Source organism: Protopterus annectens, chromosome 3.part1, assembly GCF_019279795.1.
Source record: "Protopterus annectens isolate FY-2018-M chromosome 3.part1, PAN1.0, whole genome shotgun sequence".
In the NCBI taxonomy this organism is placed as follows: domain Eukaryota; kingdom Metazoa; phylum Chordata; order Ceratodontiformes; family Protopteridae; genus Protopterus; species Protopterus annectens.
The window spans coordinates 484,230,255-484,253,859 of record NC_056732.1 but is presented as its reverse complement, the minus strand read 5'-3'; the positions used below and the strand labels follow the sequence as shown (position 1 = coordinate 484,253,859).

General features: G+C 38.0%; 1 protein-coding gene across 1 annotated transcript in view; it reads right to left on the bottom strand.

Moving 5' to 3' along the window:
* The window catches only part of LOC122798180 (ectonucleotide pyrophosphatase/phosphodiesterase family member 3-like), an 835,307-nt gene that overhangs the window by 104,728 nt on the left and 706,974 nt on the right, over window positions 1-23,605 (bottom strand). Inside the window, exons 21-22 of the mRNA XM_044066922.1 lie at window positions 21,081-21,213; window positions 2,334-2,411 (exon numbers count right to left, since the gene is read on the bottom strand). Of these exons, the coding sequence (XP_043922857.1) occupies window positions 2,334-2,411; window positions 21,081-21,213 (211 nt within the window). The remainder of the gene's footprint in view (window positions 1-2,333; window positions 2,412-21,080; window positions 21,214-23,605) is intronic.

Here is a 23,605-nt window from a genome sequence, read left to right as displayed (position 1 = left end):
GTTGCCTTCTGTTTCCTTTTCAAGAGCTATAGTTTTATCTTCATATTGTGATATAAGTGCATTTAAGAATATTATTAAAACACTTAGAAGTATTTTATTTTGCCAAAAGCCTAAATATGTGATTAAGAGACGCCCCAACATTTGTTTTTAAACATAATAGAAATATACGTTTATATGGAAGAAGGAGAAATAAAACAAGCCAAAGACCTCATTGTATATTTAAATAAAAAAGCTGTTATATTTATGAAGTCCCTGAAGTAACAATTTTAAACAATACATATAACATGAAAAGTAAAATGCATTTTAACTTTACACAACAGACTCAGTATATATTGTTATCTGTATGAACTGTCATTCTTCTTATATCGGGAAGACAGAACTATCTTTATGTTCATGCATTTATGAGAATAACTATGGCATTAAACAAGGAGATACTGTCAACGCCTTTGCAAGATGCTATGTATTGTAAAAACTTTTTAAAATTTTTTATTTTTTATCATAGAACAAGTGTCATGTAAATGGGAGCAGTTTGGATGGTTAAATGTGTTTTGGTCAAGTTCTATACCATCAATCACAAGTGGTCAGGTTACCATATATTGACCTGTTGAAGAACAGTAGATGAACTTGTTATTCACTGCAGGACCTATGTTAAAACTCATCTGCAGAATTCACTGGTGTAAGTTTCACTGAAAAATGTTTGACGTGCTGTGACATAATGGAGTACAGTGTGACAGAAATATATGTTATCATACACATATTATGTACAGATTATGAGGTATTGTGCATTCTATTAGTTATTTAAGATTAATCTTTACTCTATATTAAACTTGCCATGGTTTATTTACATTAAAGTAATACTTTTAAATATACATTAAAAGACATTTTAACAGATACAGCTTTCATTCTTTATTACCATGATTAATTCTCCAACAGTTATGGTATGTGTTTGGTCCTTCAATGGTCTTCCAAATCTAAAGTATTTAACAATGGATTGTTGATTTTCTTTTTTGGGAGGAAGTCAGCTACTGCAGATCATCGTCTTCTCTTTTAGAATCTAGCTGATATCTTGAAAGCAATCTCTCCTTCCTCTGGACCTTTTCATGATCCTATTTATCATGTTTCCTGTTGTAACTCTCTGTAACTTTGGTTTTCTAACTTAAAACTTGACTGATTATAGCAGATGCAGATACCCTTGCCCCTAGTTCTTATGGGTACTCTGGTACTTCTGGTCACTTTAATAATTCTCTGGATCTAGAATCTACAGTAACTTCTAATCTGGTCTCATTTAACTTTGTGGATGGGGCAGTGGTGCAGCGGTAAAGTTGTTGCCTCACAGCAAGAGGTTCTCCTGTTCAATTCTTGTCTGGAGTGCCATCTGTGCAGAGTCTGCATGTCCTCCCTGTATTCATGTGGGTTTCCTCCAGGTGCTCCGGTTTCCTCCCATGTTTCAAAGACATGCATCTGGAGTGTTTTTCCCTGGGCCTCCGCTGAAAACTGTCTTCATTCCAAGTCAGACTTTCCTGGTAAACAACTGTTAAATAAAATATTTTTAGTGTCAGTGCCCTGAGCCCTGCACAGACTTAATGTGCTTCTTGCTCCTAAGCACAGTTCTGCCCCTGCTCCTTTCCTTCAAGGGTATGTTGGATTTCCTCGGAGTGCACATGGAAATGTCTGGAATTCACTCCTTCTACTATCAGTCACACTTCATGGGAATTTCCTTCTCCTGAGGGTGCCCCCACACCAACTAGTTTTAGGACATCCCTGAAAATGTACAGTTTTACTCTGGTATTTGATAAGCTATGGGTACTATTACATTTGTATAGTCTGACTTTAACATAACTTTTCTGTTTACTACTTCCACTGCAAGTCTTTTATTGTGTGTCTTATTGCTCAGTGCATGATAAGAAGCCTGTGAATTTAAATTTGAGTGCATTGTCAGCTTACTTCAACTTTTAACAGATTTACCTAAGCATGTGCCAGCAACATGGCATGGACAAAATACACAACAAAGCAGCTATCCTGACCTTTGACATTTTTATTCAACATAAATGAACTTCTTTGAAGACAGCTATGCTGGATATATTTTAAAAGCAGCATTGTGCAGTTTCTGACAATTTTAACTAACAACTAGTTGAGAGACAAACCATATTACTGAGCAGGATATGAATGGGGGACTATAAGCTGCTGCTCTGGCCTGAGTTCTGTAAATGCTTACTTATAATTTCCCCAAAACCAGTAAAAAGAGGGAATACACCTAAATGCAGTAGGCCTAAAATTATACTGCAATCTAGTTTTCTCAGGAGATTCTTTGTGCAGGAGTTTTGTTTACTTACTCTGAAAAGCTGGATAGACAGGAATAACATTGCTCATCAGCAGGCCATCATATTGTTCTTCTATGCTGGAATTCAAGTCTAAGTGCAAACAAAAAGTTTAGTATTAAAATGATGAACAATGGTCACAGTAAACTGGCCTGATGCCATAACAATTTTGTTTCCCCTCAGCTACTACTGTTATTATATAAGGTAAAAATGAAAACTCAACATTGCAAATGCCAGCTTTGGTGGCACAGAAAAAATAAAGCCATGAATGCTGTTCAGATTATCTCAGATCCATTAGCAGCCCAAGGAAACTGATGGAGGTGGCAGGAAAGGCTTGGTATGGTCATTGGGTGGCCAAGGTGGAACTGGATAAATAATGTGCCAGTCCCCTCAGAGGATAGAACAGGATGTAAACAACATCGCCTGAGGGGCATTAGACTAACCAAGCTATATATAGGTAGTAGCCTTCACAGTAGTGTGTTGGAGCAAGCAGCCACAGAACGAAAGCATTGTGAGCCTTGGAATGATGAGGTTCACTTGGCCCACCACCCAGGGGGAAGGGACAAGATCAACAAAAATATCCTCATTGCCAGGGTGCCAGTGAGGATATAATCATCTCTAATTATTGTCGTAATGATACCCCCTCCCCTGAACAACTATTGTGTCATTGGTTATAGAAGGCTCACCACCATTGAGGAATGAATGGTCTCAAGTCCATTTGGAGAAAGGATGATGGTTGGCAGGCATAACCAAAAAATACCTAGAAAATATCTCAACTTTATAAAAATGTACTTGCTAAATAAAAGCTCAAACAAAACAGTAAAATTTTCAGAATTCTGTTACTAAAATATATAGCTATATCAGTGAAGAGATTAAACACTTTTGCATATCCACACATCCACAGACACAAAGAACTAGCACAAAAACAGAGTATTATATAAATAAAATGAAACTGACAATTCTTCTTCCATGTAATGGCTTAGTTGAGAAAATATCCTCAAGTCTATAAAGTCAAGTAACACTATATCACACCTGTCAAAAGTATTGCCTCAATTCAAGTCTGTTATTATAGTCTCTGCGGTGATATCGGATCAAAGTAATGATCATTGTAACAGTGAGAGACTAGCCATACGTGTGTAAATCATAAATGGATTTTATCCCAGGACATATGGTGCAGTATTGAAGATAGTAGCCATATTAAGCTGACCATGAACCTGACAAGACAAGCATGTTACTGTACTACATGAGAGTGACTACCTCATATGGAAAATAAATGCGACAAACTTATGTTCATTCAATCTGCTATGGAAAATAAATGCAGCAAACTTATGCACCCCAATCTAATCTTCTAAGTGGACTCAAATTACAAAGAGAGCACCATTGATGCAAAATGGAAAACAACAACAGTTCAGACTGAGAAGAAACTGTCGGCTATACCACAAACAGCACTATCAATGATTCTTCTGACTTTTTAGCATAGTATTGACTAAGATGTGCTGGCATCAGACAGAATAGAAGGTAAAGAGAAGGAGACAGAGAAGCAACATTAAAAATGATAAAAATCAATCTACCATAGCCATTACTACTAGCCATCAGCGCTACTAACATGAATTTGATTTTTTCCTTATTGTCTCATAGAGAATTTCATTAATTTAATATTTACTAAAGCAATATTACTTCACTCATTTCTACTGTGAACACGTGTAATACATTGCATAATGTTTCTTTTTCTGGAGCTTTTCTTCTGGCTGTCCACTGAAAAGGACTAATTTATCCAATCAGATCTTCCTAGTCAACAAATGCAAATAAATAAATATGTATGGCTTCACACAAACATCAGCACAGCCAATATAAATGATCTGACTGGAGAGAGGGCTCCAAATGGAGAGAGGGGTCCAAATGGAGAGATGATAAATCAGCAAGCAAAGGAGAGTAGTATTGCTGGAACTGAATTCATCTTTAAGTCTTGGTGAGTACCTTCAGGAGGTGAACCCTGTTTTTCACAAAATGTCACCAATACAACACTGATATATAGACTGTATTTTATAAAGCATATATCATGGACAGAAGTGGGTTAAAAAATAAAAAGATAGCTGGGTGCACAAGACCCAGGATAAAAAAGTGCCAATCTTGGTAGGTGCACTGGTCCTAGTACTGGAAACAATGGCAGTGTAGAATCCTCAAGACTCAAAAACATTCCTACAATGGGGCTACACCAGGCTTAGGGGGAGGGTGACCCCCCCCCCCCGTTGAAGAAAGTTAGTAGCAGTTCACAAAAATCATAAAAACGGATATGCCAAAAAAGAGCCATAGAAATGATAGAGTGGACTATTAAGGATTAGGAAGAAATTATATATTGTTACTATTATACAAAAAGCCCAGAATTTCCTGACAGAAGATATAAGAAAAGATTAAGAGAGAAATTAGAGGAAAGAAAAATACTTGCACAAGAAAAACTGTCAGAAGCTTCAAATGCAAATTTGTGTTAATTAATAAAACAGATCCATGAAGAACACTGTATAGATGATGAAACCTTGGGTTGTTTGGAAAAAGAAGCAACTGAAGAAGTGCAAAAATATAAAGAACAAAATCTAGAGACTTTTGAAAGGTATAAACAAGAAATATGGACAAGGAAAAGAAAGAGAGATCTGATATGGTGCAATATTTATGTAAAGGAGAAAGCCAAGTTAATTGACAAAAAAAAGGCAGCCCCAAAGATATTCGAAGACAAATACAGGCAAAGGCAACCAGATATGGAAAATTGCACAATAAAAAAAAAGATCACAAAGAGGAAACGTAGAAGACAGAGTGAGTAAAGTAGAAGTTAAAAAATAGAAGCTGAACTTATGCAATACTTGCAAAGTGAAGAATTTAGTGTAGAAAGTCTAACACGGGTTATACCACAGCATGATGGAACAATGACTCCCAAAAATTAAAGATAAACAGGAGGAGCGAGAGACATCTGAAGAAGAAATATGGACATAAGAAAGAAAAACAGATGTAATATGGTGTAATATTTATGCAAAGGAGAAAGCAAAAATAATCAATACAAAAAGAGGAGCGCCAAAGATATTTGAAGAGAAATAACAGACAAAGGCATCTCTGTACATGGAAAATTTTACTATACAAAAAATAAGAAAACAAAGAGGAAAAGTAGAAAAGAGGATTAGTAATGGAGAAGTTAAAGATTTAGTGTAGAAAATTTAAGTCAGATAACATCACAGCAGGTTAGAGCAATGGACTCCCAAATTAAGAAGAAACCAGTGGAGTGGAACGCATCTGATCAGCTGCCATATGAAGATAATTTTGAGCCTTCCATAGAAAACCTGTACAAGCATTCATTTGGAGCTGGACAGCAAGGGAAGAACAGAAAACTGTGGAAACTCTAACGCAGTCAATGTTGTGAAGTGATAGGCCAATGAGTTCCCATATGAAAAAGCAACAGAAGACACAGGATGAAACTTAAAAGAATGTGGCACAGGAAGATGCTCTGGAACTTTCTATAGAATGCCCACAGAAAATGGAGACCAAGGAATGTACTCTCAGTTTAGAAGAAAATGATCTAAGAGAAGAGTTGCTTGGTTTAATAGAGATGGACAGATATATTAAGATCAAAGAAAGAAATACAATACAGAAGGTCAATAAAACCTAAAAAGTTAGAAGTTTGATAAAACAAATGAACACAGTAATTAGGACTATCCATAGAGATTCATGTGATACAACATAAGTAAATAGGATATATTACTGTGCAACTAAATTAATAACAGATAAAGTCTTACCGCAAGAGCACAGGATAGTAACAGAAAGGAAGTGGGAAATGAAATGCCATCATGGAAGTATCGAACAGAGAAAACTATAAAGCAATTAAGACAAGAAATGGCACTGTAAGAAGAGTATAAAAGAGGGAACAGATCAACAAAAATACTCAGAAAGACAGACATGATAAAAGCAACATGCAGTATTATAACAGAATGGGATCTAAATAAACTAAAAATATCAGCACAGGTGAAAAAACTTAGACGATATGTAGATAAATATAAAGGAAAAGTACAAAATAAACATTTTATTGATGACCCAAAAAGTTTTATAAAAATTGGGAAACAGGGCAAAAGAAATTGAAACACCACCAAAAACAGAAGAAATGGGTACATTTTGAAGAAATATGCATGAAGATCCTGTGGAACATATCAAAGATGCTAAATGGATAGAAGAAGTAAAACAAAAAATAAGAAGTTCAAATGTTCAGGATATGAAATGGGATGAAGTAACGGCCAGAGACATTGAAATAAAGTTAAGAAAAGCTCCTAACTGGAAAACTCCAGGCCCACTTGCAGTACCTAACTTCTGGCTAAAAGTATTAAAATCTTTACATAAAGATTTAACCATGCATAACAACTAATTATATGTGCATCCCGAACAGACACCAGCCTGGTTAACAACAGGAAAAACAATACTCCTACTTAAGAGCGAACCTGCAAGCTATCCTAAAAGCTATAGGCCAGTAACTTGCCTTCTGAAGACATATTAGCTATACACTAGAACTGATGCCGACAGAGTTTATACTCATTTAGAAGAAAACTCAATCATGGCAATAGAACAAAAGGGTAATAAAACAAAGTCATATGGAGCAAAGGATCTTTTGCTGTTAAATAAAGTCATAATGGAGAACTGTAAAGAGGAGAAGAATCTAAGTATGTCATGGATAGACTACAAAAAAAGCATTTGACAGTGTCCCACATTCATGGAGTTCTTAAAAATGTGTAAGATATAGCCTACACTGATCGAGCGACTATGAAACAGTGGCAAACCACTTTGTAGTTAAGCTATGATATAGGACAAATTATTATTCAAGGGATAAAAAGTCAAAGGGGGATATTCCAGGATGACTGTCTGTCACTGCTGCTCTTTTGTATTGACCTTAGCCCATTAAGCTGTCTACTTAACAGATTAGGTCATGGCTACAATTTGGCTCCCAGAAAACAACAAAGTTAAAGACTTCTCATCTTCTTTTTGTAGATGATTTAAAACTGTATAGCTCATCAGACGAGGAACTGAAAGCACAACTGCAAGTGGTCAAAACTTTTACAGATGATATAAGGATGTCATTTGGTCTTGATAAATGTGCAAAAGCAACCTTTAAAGCAGGAAATCTGCAGAACAAGAAAACATCAGTTTCGAACAGGAATGTGATATAAATGAACTTGAGCAAGAGGGAGCATATAAATAGCTGGGAACTGATGAAGGATCAACAATAAAACATGAACAAATATGAACAAAACATAGTAAGGAATATTTTAGACTAAAATTAATACTGAAAACAGCACTGACATCTAGGAACAAAGTCCAAGCTATAAAATAATTTGGTCTTCCTGCCCTGACTTACAGTTTTGGTGTGACTGACTCACCCTAAAAGGTGTTGGATAAGTAGGATGCTTCATGTTCATTAAATGATTTATAAAAATCAGCATATACCAAGATTATATATTCCCCATTCTGAAGGAGGTATGGGCCTCCTTGAAATTGATTACATATATAGATCTGCAATTGTGGAACTGCATACATATCTGCTGACATCACAAGACATAAACATAGTGAAAGTTTTGAAACATGAGGAGAATAAGTCTAAGATGATTCCGTGTTTAGTTTAGCAGAAGCATATCAGTGTCAAATGGAAACAGAAATCTAACCAGAAGTAGATAAAAATCAGGTAGCAAATGAATGTGCCAAAAAACAAAAGAAAGAATATAAGGTAAAGGATCAGACAAGAAGGCAAGAAATGTGGAAAATGCATAAATATAACTACAAGTACAGAAAACTCTTGGAAGAACCTCATGTTGATTAGGACTAAATGCAGGAATGGTTATGGAGAGGTGAATTTAAACCAAAAGACAGCCCAAGACAGTGGACTACAAAATATTGGTTTAAAAAGTCCATTGAACATGTGGCAAAACAGACAAATGTAGGTTTTGTAAAACAGAATTGGAAAACAGTCACACATCTTGTTGCTGGTTGTGATATGCTAATGGCAGAAGGACTGTATACTGAAAGGCATAATAATATGGCAAGACTGTTGCATTGGGGATTGTGCAAACATAATATTGAGGTAGCTGAAAAACATTGAATACATGAACCACAAAGCATTACAGAAAATGATGAAGTTTGTATCACATGGAATCACCCATTACCAACAGTTCAAAAAATAAATTAATGAAAACCAGATATAATAGTCCAGGAAAAGAAGACAAAAGTAGCATTGATCATTGACATTGCTACACCAAGTGACTACAGTGTCTTACATACAGAGAGGCACAAAGTCATAAAATAAGGATTTGCAGGCAGAAAAGAGGGCAATGTGGAAGAAGGATATCCAGACAGTACCAATAGTTGTAGGAGCAATGGGTCTTATTTATTATTTATTTATTTATTTATTCCATTTTGGTGACCGGGGAGGTCCACTGGGCTCAAGAGCCCATTTTCAGTGGAGGTCCAGGGAGAAAAGCTTCACAATTCAAAGTTACATCACATAATAAATTACAAAGAAAATATTTGCATTACAATCAATAGGTAGTATTACAAAAAACAACAGGTAGAATTGCAGTCGAATAGGTATCATTCACTAAAGCAACTAAGATATTAAAGAAATTGTCCAGGAGGATGAGAGGCATAGAGCATAAGGCTGGATGCTGATATTAGTTACATTTATAATCTAGGTCTATGAGAAAAATTAGAAAGGTATGAAGGTTAGCCCAAAAAAGATTTTACAATCACACTTAGATATCATACCAATACATGTAACTCCATAAAAATTGCAGAAGGAGTCATTACTGGGCACATTGTGGGTGCTGCAAAGAGCACTTTTGGCTAACATCAAAGACTGAAACAATACTAATTTCATGAACTTTAGTCATACTTTGACTTAGGAATGGGGTCCATTCCTATTATGGTATTAGAAACCCAAAAGATTTGGAGAAATTAAAAAAGAAAAGATTTGTAATTTATACAGTTGCAGCCAAATCAGACAAAGAAGACCAGAAGGTTCAGGGAAGCATTCTTATTTATGCAATGAACAGAGATGTTGCACCTGGCATTGGTGCTTTCATGTTTTCTTAGGGGCAATCCTAAAAGTGTTTTGTAGAGATTATTAAATTCTTTGCAACGTCTGATGAGTTATTTGCTCCGGTGCATCAGTATTTGTTTCATTTCTTATTTATATGAATAATTTTAAGTAAAAAGTTTTGTAACCAACTCTTCTGATTGAACTGTCTTAGTGACTGGATTTTTAGAAAGACTGTCTCTGACAATGAGCGATTCCAATGGAACATGGACTGCTTCTTCTTTACATCATTAGAATCTCATCGCCAGCTCTTGACAACTTAGGGGAACGTTGTCCAACTCATAAGAAATTATTATTTGTATCAGCAGTTTTTGATAATTTTGTAGAGGGAAATGTCAAGGAACGTTACATTGTCCTACAGCTGCTAGGTATATTTTTTTCATTTTCAGAGTCCTTTCAGTTTCTGTTAATGTTCTGCAACAGAAAGCTACAAGCTTTAGCTTGGAGTTCATTCGTTGCAATACTGTTGCTCAAATACCATATCTTCTGGCACATGTACTGACCACGGACAGTTTATTTACATTATAATAAGCAAGTACTGGCATGGCCACTATCATAGCCTTGACCCATTTGAAAGCCTGTTTGTGTATCCATGCTACTTCTTTCTTTAGCAGTTCTGTTAGAACATGAAGCACCATTGACAGTTTTGGCATGCATTTTCCCAGTTTACTATGCCGAGCATTTATCAGTATTCTGTAACATCACTTGGAGTTGGTAACTCAGGCATAGCTTTTATTTTATTTGTATCTGATCTAATGCGATCTCCACCAATACAATGTCCAAACTACTATCTCTGTCTTGCCAAGGTAACACTTTGAGTTGAGTCACAAGTCGTCAGTTGTGTGAAGCACTACCTGTGGCCCTTTATCATATGATTGTTTACCAGGATCAATACCAAAATGTCACCTATCATGACCATCATGCACTCATGGACTTTGCAGAGGGTATTCACTTTATACTGAAACATTTCAGCTGCTGAAGTTATTCCAAAAGGTAATCCCCAAAAAAAGAGTCTTCCAGCTGAAATAATAAATGTAGTTAAGTTTTTATTACTTGGACATTTGATTTGCCCCAGTTAGCTTGGGTGCTATGGCTTCCAAGATGGGAAAATTAACCTCTCCCTTCTGACTATGTTATTTAACTATCTGAAGTCAACACAAACTCACCTTTGCCAGTTTTCTTTATTACTAGCCCAGCTGGAACACACCAGTCTCTAGGTTCTATACCCTTTTTAATGATTCTCAGTAAATGCATTTAGTCCAACTCAGACTCTTTCTTAGAGAGTATGAAGGATGGGGAACAGCACTTTTTGGTGCATTGAGGTCATAAAGGACCAGATTTAAACAGAATCTTTATTGGGTCACATTTGAGCCCAACATCACCAAAAACAGCAACACTTAGTTTTTCAGTTGTGGAAACTAAACTTAATTTGCATGCAGTGGCTGTATTCAGCAGATATTCACATAAGGACCCAATAACACACATGTATACAAAAGTCATATCTGTGCTCCATCAGCTCAGTCATAGCTAGGAATTTCCCTGACATCTGAGCTTCTCAACTGGGCTACATAGTTCCACTTCTGCTTTGACCAACAACAAACATTCTGCAATGCTGTTACATATGCAATGTTATGTCTATCCTAGAGTCTATCTTGAACCTTAATGCAATGACATGAATTCAAAGTCTGACATTACACTCACCCTTTGGGTCTGAATTCTTATTCCAGAACACAAAACTAAAGTTTTTGTTGCATTTTCCTCACTTTTAATCTCAGTTACTACTAATTTTTCTCCTTTAGTCTTACATATTACAGCAAAACTTTCCATTTGCTACATTTCTGGCAACTTCTATTCCATGCCAATCATTGTTCTGATTCATTATGCACTCAGCTGCATCGCACTTGTCTTGCTTTCAACCATGATACTTAATTTCACCTCCATATTTGCACTGCCCTCATGTTTCTGCTTTGTCTATTGCATGCGTTTGTTTAATTTTGCTTACATCTCTTACCACTCCCATAAATGCACACTTTGTTTTAATTGGCTCAGATTGACTAGCAATTTTTATAGCTTTCTCTAACTTTGAGTTTGGTTCAAGCTGTAACTTTTGCAAACAGGGTCTGTAATGGCTATAAGAGTTTGTGCTACCAAAGTCACAGTAGTTTGCCATTTCACACACCATCTTACAAATGCTGTTGCCGAGCCACCCCCTTTCTGGACATGTTTATATTAAAGTTTGTTACACACAAAATGCTCAAATAGTTTTTCTGTAAGTGCCTCAAAGTATTTTACTAAGATTAAACTTATTACTAAAAACAAAATCCCAACTGCTGAGTAAAAGCGCAGAGTAAAACAAACACAGGATACAAAGCAAAGGAAACTCCAGGCTGCCACAGTGTCCAAGCAACTAACTTTAATAAAGAATTGGTAAGCGCTTTCACAGTATACAATACTGCTTCATCAGACCATAGTAAAAGTAACAAAGCAGGCAAACTTTTAAATGCAAGGCAATCCAATTAAATGCAGACATTAAAATAACATGACAATTTAAAAAGCATCTTAGCGGTGATTATGACACCCCAGTACATGCCAATAAAACGCGTTAAACTGGCAAGCCCCCAACTCAATGTTGTAATGGGCATGACTAGTCTTTGCTTTTCAAATTGTCATGTGATTTTAATGTCTGCATTTGATTGGATTGCCTCGAATTTAAAAGTTTGCCTGCTTTGTTACTTTTACTATGGTCTGATGAAGCAGCATTGTATACTGTGAAAGCGCTTACCAGTTCTTTATTAAAGTTAGTTGCTCAGACACTGTGGCAGCCTGGAGTTTCCTTTCCTTTCGATTAAACTTATTAACTTTGGACCACAGCACGTAGTGCATAAAGCACCACACATTTTCACCCCATAGACAAATGTTTTAACCTCTACTTTCGTTAAAAAAAAAACTTCAAAAACTGGCACTTTCCCTATGATTGAGCCACTGGGGATAGATAAAACAGTGAGAGTTATTTGCAGTGTCATTAACATAGGAAAAAGATTGAGGTGATCCATAGACTACAGTGGAATAACCTGGTAAAAGAACAGCACACACCTCTTCTGAAGTTCACACCATTTAAAATTTATTTTAGAGGTTGGGATTCTACAAAAATCCTGGCACTTGTAATACATCAGGAGCACATTCATCTCCAGATACATATATCATAGTCCAAAGTTCAAACTTCTCAGTGTACATAGTAGTGGGAACAGTTAGTCTAGGTGACCTTACAAAAAGAAACAATCTCACTGAAACATTGTCAGTCAGTTTAACCAATGGCTATTTCTACACATCTGAACAGATTTATTATATATTTTCTCAGGTGTGTATGAAAAATTACAACTCTGTGAAAACTGAAATGCACATTATTCACTAGTAATGTGCATTTTACTTTTCACAGAGTTGTCATTTTTCATAAATATCTCAGATTTCCCCATGCTAATGACACTGCTGTACCTTATAACCAACATCAAAACTTTACTTTCAAGGGATATTCCCACGGGGAGGCATTCAGAAGTGGCCATGCCCCAACATAAAACAAATATTGTCTATTTTCACTAGGTCATAGTTTTTCAGGTAAACTGAGATATTCTGGATTAATTCTGTAAACAGCATTTACAGTCAACAGAGGCACAGAGCATTTCCAATAATTAGTTTCTAAGATTTTAACATCAAGATTTAGTAGCTTCTGAACCCTGATGCATTCATGTCAATGTATGCACTGTTATCTAATTTGCAAACAGGTTAATATACCACTTTTCTGATATTTTACAATTTTTCCAGCCCAGCAACTTGTAGTTTATTGGCCATTTTGGGCCATTTCCTAGCTCTTTTCAACCCCCTGCTATAAAGCCCACTTTAGCCCACTTTTGTGCTTGTATACGACTCAGCACAGCTCCTCGTGGTATCCTGCAGAGTTCTACAAGCAGCAGAGAGTGAAAGAGTGACTTTCCTTTGATTTATAAGTATTTTTCTGGCTTTCTTTTTGACTGCTGTATTTCGCCTAAAAGCATTTTCATATTACTAAACTAGCTCTGCAAGTTGATCTACTGTATTTGTGTTTGCTTCTGAACTGTTTGCACTTTAAAAAGTTTGTTTTTTGCTTAATTTAACTGTTAGGCTAACACACTCAAGTGTGCTAGCCGATTTAAAGCATTTACTGTTTGTTACTGTATCTTTTTGTCTGTTTGAAACAAAAAAAAAAAAAAAAATATCCTTGTTTTCCCACCTTTACTGAACTAGAATAGTCCAGTCTTCAGATTTTGCTGATCCCTGGGCTGTGTCATAGTTGCTGTGTTGTCCATATCCTTATTTTTAAATGGGGAAGCTTCTTTGTTCACCAGTGGGAGTGGGGAGCACTGAGCAGCCTATTTGTCCCTAAAGGAGTGGTTCCAGCCCGGCAACTTGTAGTTTATTGGCTGTTTTGGGCCATTTCCTAGCTCTTTTCAACCCCCTGCTATAAAGCCCGCTTTAGTGCACTTTTGCGCAAATTTGCATGAAGTTGCTCATAGAGCAGCATCGGGCAGCGCCGGTTAATCAAGTTTAAAGTATTTGTGGCTCCGCAAAGTCTGCTCTTCAATTTTTCCATTAGAACTGCTCTACTTGCAATCTAAACAGTCTATTCTCTATCTGAAAATCCCAACACTTGCTCCTAAAGCATTTTTATACAGGTAAAACACTCTTAAACAAAAAGAAAGTACTTCATTCACCTAAATCCCCTTGAGTACCCATTTCCCTATAGGTCCTTCCTGACTCAGTTACACAGCAATCCTTTACACTATTCTAGCATGTCGAAGGGTCAGTTGCTGGCGTCCTCTCCTGTTCAGCTGGTGAATCTGGGAATCTTGAGGCAATGTTACAACTGCCTCATGTACACAGACAACCCTCTCCTCCTCCCAACAAATACAAATATATGTGACAGATGCAACTATATAGCCAAACTGCAGGCTGAGCTCTCTCAACTCAGTACTGGCAAAACCAGTCAGGAGGAGAAGGTAACCACGCACACCACAAACCCAGTCTCACATAGACCTATCACAACTGCAAACCAAACACATAAACACACAAAAACATACTCAGAGGCTCTGATTAAAAATCTACCAAAACAACAGAGGCCTCCAAAGCAGACACCCAAGCGACCACTACCTGAAGACATAGCACATGCAACACATAGTTCACAAAGTCAGTGTGCTAAACAGTCACAGCACTTAAGGCCAAACAACATGCCAGATACACTTGTAATAGGTGACTCCATAGTCAGACACACTGACGTCCCGCTCACCAGACTGAACAAGGAAAAGGTTACAGTAAGCTGCCTGTCGGGCGCTAGAATACGCCTCATAACACAAGCACTCAGGTCACTCCAAAGCAAGTACAAATATGACTCAGTCATTGTCCATGCCGATGTGAATGACCTGAGACGTACCTCCCTGGACTACATGAAAAGAGACATAGAGGAGCTCACTGATTATGTAGCCCAGGCCGGTATGACCCTGACCCTGAGCAGCATCTTACCCTCACCAAGAATGATGCCACAGTACAAAGACAAAATGATCAGCTTTAACAATTGGCTTAATTACTGGTGTCATTCTAAGGGGATCCAATGTCTGTCTGCTTGGGATGACATGCTTGACAAGCCACGCTGCTTCACAAGGGATGGCTTGCACCTGTCACCCCTGGGCTTCCGGATATTGGCCAAGGCTCTTGCCACCCCACATAGTGCCTTTTTTAGGCAGGGCTCAAAAGACAAACCCAGCTCCCTAGAAAACACAAGTGAAAAAAATCTAAGGGTAATGCTGCTCAATGCCAGAAGTCTAAACCTCAAGATGCACACTCTCGAAGCCCTCCTCAGTATGGAGAACATCGATGTCTGTGCAGTGACTGAAACCTGGTTCAAGGCTCCTGAGAGCACCCCAGCACTACCAGGTTTTACCTCATATCATTCTTTCTGGCCCCAAAACTTGGACCGAACCACAAAAGGAGGGGGAGTATCCATATTCATCAAAGATACCCACACCTCCAGGTTAGTGGCAACGCACAAAGCATCAGAGACCATCCAGGTGCAACTAACCATAGGCAAAACTGCCCTACAGGTTGTAGCATGCTACAGACCACCCTCTCAAACTCAGGAACCCCACTCAGCCTTCCTGAAGATACTGGAGAGTATGAATGTCTCTCCAAATACCATCATATTGGGAGACTTCAACTACCCAAACATAGACTGGGAACATTACTCAAGCCCCAACACCCTAGCCCAAAGGTTCCTAGAATTCATAAACTCAAATGCAATGGAACAACTAGTCACCACTCCCACAAGAGGAGATAATATACTAGACCTGATCATCACAAACATGGGGACAAAATGCTCCACACCAGAAGTATACCCCTCATTGGTGAGATCAGACTATAAATTAATCTCACTGGAAATCCACATCCCGCCTCCACCCACTGCACAAAAGACCACAGTGAAGAACTTCTCAAAAGCCGACTTCACACTTCTTAAGACTGAAGTGGTATCCTTCAAGGCCCCTGGGCCAGTGGAAACCACAACCCACACCGCTGAATCTTTTATAAATGCCTTCTGCGGGCACCTTCAAGAATGCATGGATCATGCAATCCCTAATAAAACCAAGACCCATTCCCTCAAAGGCAGGCGCCCTGTCTGGTGGACCCCAGCCATTAACAAACTTTACAACAGGAGGAGGAAGCTACTACATGACAGAGCAAAATCCCTAAAAGGGAAGGCATCTCTGATCAGTACTAGCAAAAAACTATGATCACTCATAAAATCATCCAAGGCCAACTTTGAGAGACAAATTGCAAAAGACACAAAAGACAATCACAAGGCCTTTTTTAGCTATGTTAGAAACCTGGGTGGAAACTCCCAGATATGCTCAGAGTTAGTCCAAAATGACACAAAATACACTGAACCCACAGACATTGCCAACATTCTGGCAGACAGGTTCAGTGCAAATTTCTCTGCCCCCAAAAGGAGAAATATCTGTCCCAGCAGAGTGTAGTCTCCCTAACATCTCAGATGCCCAGGTGAGAGCCGCCCTCTCTAAAGCTAAAAACACAGCAACAATGGGATTGGACGGTGTCCCGGGCTGCATGCTACATGAACTCCAAGAGGAACTAAACCTGCACATAAGGCTGCTGTTTAATCTTAGCCTTACTACAGGATACGTACCCAAAGAGTGGCGTACAGCAACAGTGGTCCCACTCCACAAAGGCAGTGCTTCTACAGATCCTGGAAATAACCACCCCATAAGCTTGATGAGCCTGGTCTGCAAAGCTATGGAAAGGATCATTATGGAACTCATAAACAAAGACATTGGGGACCTACAGACATTGGATCCTACCCAATTTGGCTTTGTCAAGGGCAGATCCTGCCTTTTGAACTTGGTCAACTTTTTTGAAACAGTCACTAAGGCCATTGATGAGGGTAAGGCAGTTCACACAGCCTACCTTGACCTTGCAAAAGTCTTCGACACAATACCCCACTCGGGCATCATAGACAAACTCACCAGCTTAAATGTAAACCCATGTGTCACAAGATGGGTTGCAAGCTAGCTCAAGGACAGAACCCACAAGGTCAGAATTGCTGGGGCCATGTCAGACTCTAAGCCAGTCACAGGCGGTGTCCCACAGGGCTCAGTCCTGGGATCCCTCTTGTTTGGCATTTATTTTTCCGAGGTGCAAGCAAACATAGGAGGATTGTGGCTGACAAAGTTCGCAGATGACTGCAAACTGGGCGCCATAATTGATACTCCAGCAGACACAAGCATCCTTCAGAGAGGCTTCATAGAAATGGATAATTGGTGCCAGAGCCATGGCCTTAAACTGAACACCAAAAAATGTATAGTCATACCCTTTGGGAAAAACAAGGTACCCACAAATTATCACATAGGTGGTAATCCATTAAGTACGGAAGAGGTAATCAGGGACCTAGGGACCCAAGTTGACAGTAACCTCTCATTTGACACTCACATTGCCAAGGTGGTTAGGAAGACCTTCTATATTGCCCACCTTATCATGAAGGGATTCACATCTAGATCAAGAGAGGTCATTGTGCCCATATACTCTTCTCTTATCAGGCCCATGATTGAGTACAATGCCCCATTTGGGATGTATCTTACCCGACATCTGCAGCAGTTGGAAAGACCCCAAAAGTTCCTCACCAAGAGGATAAAGGGTCTCAAGCATATGTCATATGCTGCCCGGCTGAAGAAACTCCAGCTCTATTCAGTCACATACCGCCTACTCAGAGGTGATCTATGCCTGACGTACAAGGCCATGTCCAATCTGGAATTAATGGACATGCTCCACCTCAGAAAATCCAAATCCATCAGAGCCACGAGAGCAAGAGATTTGAACCTCAACACAGAAATAAATAGGACGTGCTGGGGGGACAGATTCATAACCCAGAGGCTCCCTACACTCTGGAACAGAATCCCAGTCCATATTAGGCAGAGCCCCTCACTAACTCTCTTCAAGAGAAATCTTGACGAGTTGATGGGAGATCGTAGGTTTACCCCGGGGGTCATCTCTGTGTCACTACTAGATGAAGGCACAGTAAACTAAACCCTAAGTGGGCGTAGTATTCTCATCCACACACACTCTGGCTAAGCTTATAAATACCCTAGGGCAGATAGCCTAGTACGAACCTATGAACCTATGAACCTATGAACCAATGTTAATAATGCAGTCAGTCTTGTCAATGGGTATACACTGTACTTTATTGCATTTAACCCAAATTCAGTTTCTACTGAAGCAGTGTCAAAAATTATACAGTGCAAATGATTAACATTCCTTTTACAGTGAAAAAACAAAACTTACACTATAATTGCAGGTTCAGTACAGAAGATTGCTTATATATTATAATTAAGACCCAAACAGAGGACAACATAGAGTGCAATGTAGATTTACCAAAACCATATCTATGAAAAAATGTAGAAAGTAGATGTTGAGAGAAGGGTAACTAAAACTGCTATATTCAGATTAAATGCCATAGTATAGAAAGCTATACATGGATGCATGCACAGTGGGGGAAAAGGGAAGGATAACTGCTATGTTTTTTAATATTTTTCAGCAACATAAATAAAATGCAAATGAACAGCACTAAAAGATGTGATGTTATATGTAGTAGGGTTCATCACCAGTTTAAGAAAGATGAGAATAGTGGGATATGTGAAGAAGCACTTTTTGAAAGAAAAAGGGGTAGGTGGACGTACAAAAATATTTGCTGATTAGCAGTAATAGTGAGCATATTTCTAAAATTCACAATTGTGATTGGCACACATGAGGGTATGAAAAAAGAGCAAAAAGTTATTTAGAGAGCAGACAGCATATATCATCTATATACTATATATATATATGTATGTATGTATATATATATACAGTGGATATAAAATGTGTACACACCCCTCTTAAAATGTCAGTGTTTTGTGATATAAAAAATGAGACCACAACAAATAATTTCAAAACTTTTCCCACATTTAATGTGCCCTATAACCTGTACAATTCAATGGAAAACCAAACCAATTTGTTAGGGGAAAATATAAAAAATAAAAATGTACAGTAAGCTGGTTGCATACGTCTGCAGACCTTTAAACTAATACTTTGTTGAAGCACCTTTTGATTTAATTACAGCATTCAGTCTTCTTGGGTAGGAGTCTATCAGCATGGCACATCTTGACTTTGCAATATTTGCCCACTCTTCCTTGCAAAAGCACTCCAAATCTGTCAGACTGCGAGGGCATCTCTTGTGCACAGCCCTCTTCAGGTCACCCCACAGATTTTCTATTGGATTTAGGTCTGGGCTCTGGCTGTGCCATTCCAAAACTTTAATTTTCTTCTGGTGAAGCCATTCTTTTGTTGGTTTGGATGTATGCTTGAAGTCATTGTCATGTTGAAGGGTGAAAGTCCTCTTCATCTTCAGCTTTCTAGAAGATGCCTGAAGGTTTTGGGCCAAAAGTGACTGGTATTTGGAACTGTTCGTAATTCCCTTCACCTTGACTAAAGCTCCAATTCCAGCTGAAGAAAAGCAATGCCAAAGCATGATACTGCCACCGCTATACTTCACTTTGGGGATGGTGTTCTTTTGGTGATGCAAAGTGTTTTTGCACCAAATGTACCTTTTGGAATTGTGGCCAAAAAGTTCAACCTTAGTCTCATCAGACCATAACACATTTTCCCATATGCTTTTGGGAGACTTGATGTGTTGTTTTGCAAATTTTAACCAGGCCTGGATGTTTTTCTGTGTAAGAAAAGAATTCCATCTTGTAACCCTACCCCATAGCCCAAAGATATGGTTAATACGGGAGATTGTTGTCACATGTAGTACACAACCAGTACATGCCAGAAATTCCTGCAGCTCCTTCAGTGTTGCTGTAGGTCTGTTGGCAGCCTCCCTGACCAGTTTTCGTCTTGTCTTTTCATCAATTTTGGAGGGACGTCCAGTTCTTTGCAACGTCACTGTTGTTCCATATTTTCTCCACTTTTTGATGACTGTCTTCACTGTGTTCCATGGTATATCCAATGCTGTGGAAATTTTTTTGTACCCCTCTTCTGACTGATACCTTTCAACAATGAGATCCCTTTGATGCTTTGTAAGCTATCTGCAAGCCATGGCTTTTGCTGTAGCAGGCAACTGAGTAAATGTCAGGAAAATCCTACTAGGACAGCTGAAATTTATTTGGGGTTAATCAGAGTCTCTCTATATACATATGTATAGTTATATATATATATATATATATATATATATATATATATATATATATATACATATATTTTATATATATATATATATATATATATATATATATATATATATATATACTACAAAGTGAAAAAAGGAAAGAAAGAAAAAGGAAAGTTAAAAAGTTAATGAGATGGGAAAAGTGAACCTTCTCTTTCTGTCAAACTCTGAATTTCTTTATATGTCTCCTTGTTCACGTATGAAATGCATATATTCATCTTACACACAGTACATTTTGTTAGATGCCACAGTCTGTCTCCCATTTGTTATACTGATTTTTTTCAAGTCTTTTTTCTTCCCACAACTAACCATCAGTGAACCCAGTGTCTGTTCTCATTCACTGTGGCTACCTATCCCTCACAGCCTTGCCCATCTAGTCTCCTATCAGGGTCCATTCTCTGATAAGGTTTGGGGCTAGAAAGGTGATCACAGCATCCCAGGTCCCTATACTGCTGCTGGGAGTGTTTTCCACCTAATTTTCCTGCCCTGCACATGCCCCGTATCACTCTCTGGGTGGGACATGCAATGGACAGATTGCAATGAACCACCCTTCACTGCCACAAAGGGCTGATGTAGACAAGCTGCCCTGTCCACTCTTGGGGAGCACATTACGGTCATTTCTGTGGCTTCTGGCAAGGAAATCCAACTGCACTGTGTGTCTCATGCATGATAATTGAATTTAACTCACCTGCACCATAGTCAAGGCATTCTCCCCCTATGTAACAGTGCTGGTACCCATCTATTATATTAAGAAGTTCTATAGAGCCTATACAATTAATTGCTGAAGGTCAAATATTAAAAAAAGAAGATTACTTTTATGTGAAAGAACTTATGCTTACAACTGAGTACTTACTTGGTGGATACAGAAAAGTGTGAGTGACATTTTGCTGTGAATACATGGCACAAGATGGACTTTCATTTTCTGGTATTCTAACATCAGCTCTTACACAGTCAGGAATGACATCTGGCAAGGGATTTGAGTGTTCCTGTAAAAATACTGAGTATTATATGAGGCACTTAAAGAAACCTGAACATGTGGCAAAAATGGTTAAATAACATTACTGTAAAAACGAAAGGATTCTAGATACTTTACATTCATTTAAAATGTAATGTGCTGTATCAAAACTCCTTGGCAAGCAACAACACAGACCAGTACATGACAAATCTATTATATGAAACCATTGGCTTTTTCTTTTAGTATGTAGTCCTTAGCCATAAAGAGATGCATGTAATCTGCTCATTTAGCATCTAGGAATTGCAGTAAAGGTGCTAAACAGTGAATCCACACCTGCATGTCACTTGTTACTCTTCACCGGCTAGGTATTAAGTGTTTTAAGTTGTGTCAGTAGTAAAGTTAATGTCCAGAGTGCCAGTTTCATAATTAAAAAAAAAAAACATTTAAAGTGTACAAAATCTCCTTTTCTGTTATGATTTAGTCTATAGCATTACAGCCTATTCTGACCAGCAAGCTCTCATTATGCTCGTAGCAATCAAAATTCACATCAATACTTTGTTATACTTCAAATTGCTGCACTTTCTAGTCACATTGTTTTCATACAAAACTGCTGAGCCAGCAATTTCTCTCATTATTTTGCATTTATATAATTGGCAGTTAAACCTAAGCACTGTACAAATAATAAATAAACAAATAAACATTAATAACAAGATAAGAACAACAACAATAAAGCTGATAAAAACAAGACATGTGACCAAAATTTCAGTAAGCAGTGAGCTTAAAACCTCTGAAAAGTATCTTATGCCACCTCAAATGAATAGGCCTTAAGGAAATATTTGGAACCCGTGAGCATCTGGAACTCCCTCAGCCAGACCAGTAATAGGTTTCCATGCTGCAGCCCTTAGTAATCAATAGAACAATTCAAGGAAGTTAACAGTCACACCAATGAAAATGACCCACTATGGAAAAGTATAAAGCACTGATTGGTTAATACCAAACAAGTACCTCCTAAAGGTGGAGGATGGGCAAGATGTGTAAAGCTAAGTAGACCAGGACTACAGCTTTATAGATAATATGGAATTTAACCAGCCACAAATGCAGAGAGCTTGAAGCCAGTGTAATGTGTTATTATCTAGTTATCCCCATCAGTGGATGGGCAATGAAGTTCTGCATTGTGTTTAAGTGATCTAGCTCTGAGGGAGATGAGAGGATATCAGGGCACGTACCACCACTAGGAGAGCTGGAGGTGATAAAAGGTGATTAATAAGGGCAGTATTTGTATAACAGCAATATGAAGATTTGATGACAGCTGACAAATGATCCTTTATTGTCAGCTTGTCATCAAGAATTATCCCTCTGTTACTTTAACACTGACACACATTCAACTGTGTCACCACTATAGGTGATATTATGGGACAAAACATTTACATATAAATCCCACAAAGTTGAATGAAGTGCCGAAGTAATCATCTTGGTGGCATTGCACTTCAACTAATTGATGATCATCCAGTCATGGATGCATTCCAACTCTGCTCATAACCTGTTAATGGCAGCAGACTCCTGTGGGAAGAACAGGTACAAATGTATGTCATTATCATATCAATGTATTGCAAGCCTCTTCCTGAATAATGACTCTCAGACAAAGCAAATACATGGTGAAAAACAAAAGGCCCAAAATGGAACCCTGCTGATATCACAGGTCCACGAGTACAGATAACAGGAAGTAATGCCAGAGACTACTCTTTGTGTGTGCGCAGTAAGAGGGAAATCAATGCAAGATTTCTTCTGAGACCACAGTAATAATACTGTAAATAGTCTACCAGGTTCACAAGGTTAATCAAGCAATATACACACAAGCAATCTAACAGGACCAATACCAAATAAAAGTGCTGATCTCCCACATCCGAGAGATCTTTAAACACCATGATAAGTGCAGTACTTTTGCTATGCTTAGACCAAAAGCCATTCTGGAACAGATTATTAGTGATGTTGTAAAATATAAATTGCAGTGCAGAGGGTATTCAAATTATATCATTCTTTTAACATTAAGGAAGACGGGAGAGACAAGCTTGCAGTTATAAGAGAGGTAAAACATACTATGTGCCAAAAACTGCCATTTGTTAGATGCTTTTTTAAAGAAACCAATGAGATCATGAAACAATAGATGCTTATATCACTGAAATAAAGAACACAGAAAAAGTTTATGCTCAGTTGTATTATTAATTGAAGGGGGATAGAACTGTTTATCTTATTAATTAGGATCAAGTAAGAGGCAAATTGCTCAGAGCCAGAAGTATATACATACAAACTGAGTGAAGCTATGTGTCTACAGCTGAAGGAGATTATAGAGGAAATGGAAGCATTAGATAAAAAACTGTGATTGAAAATAATGTTAGACAGAGGCATAAAGGAAACTATATAAT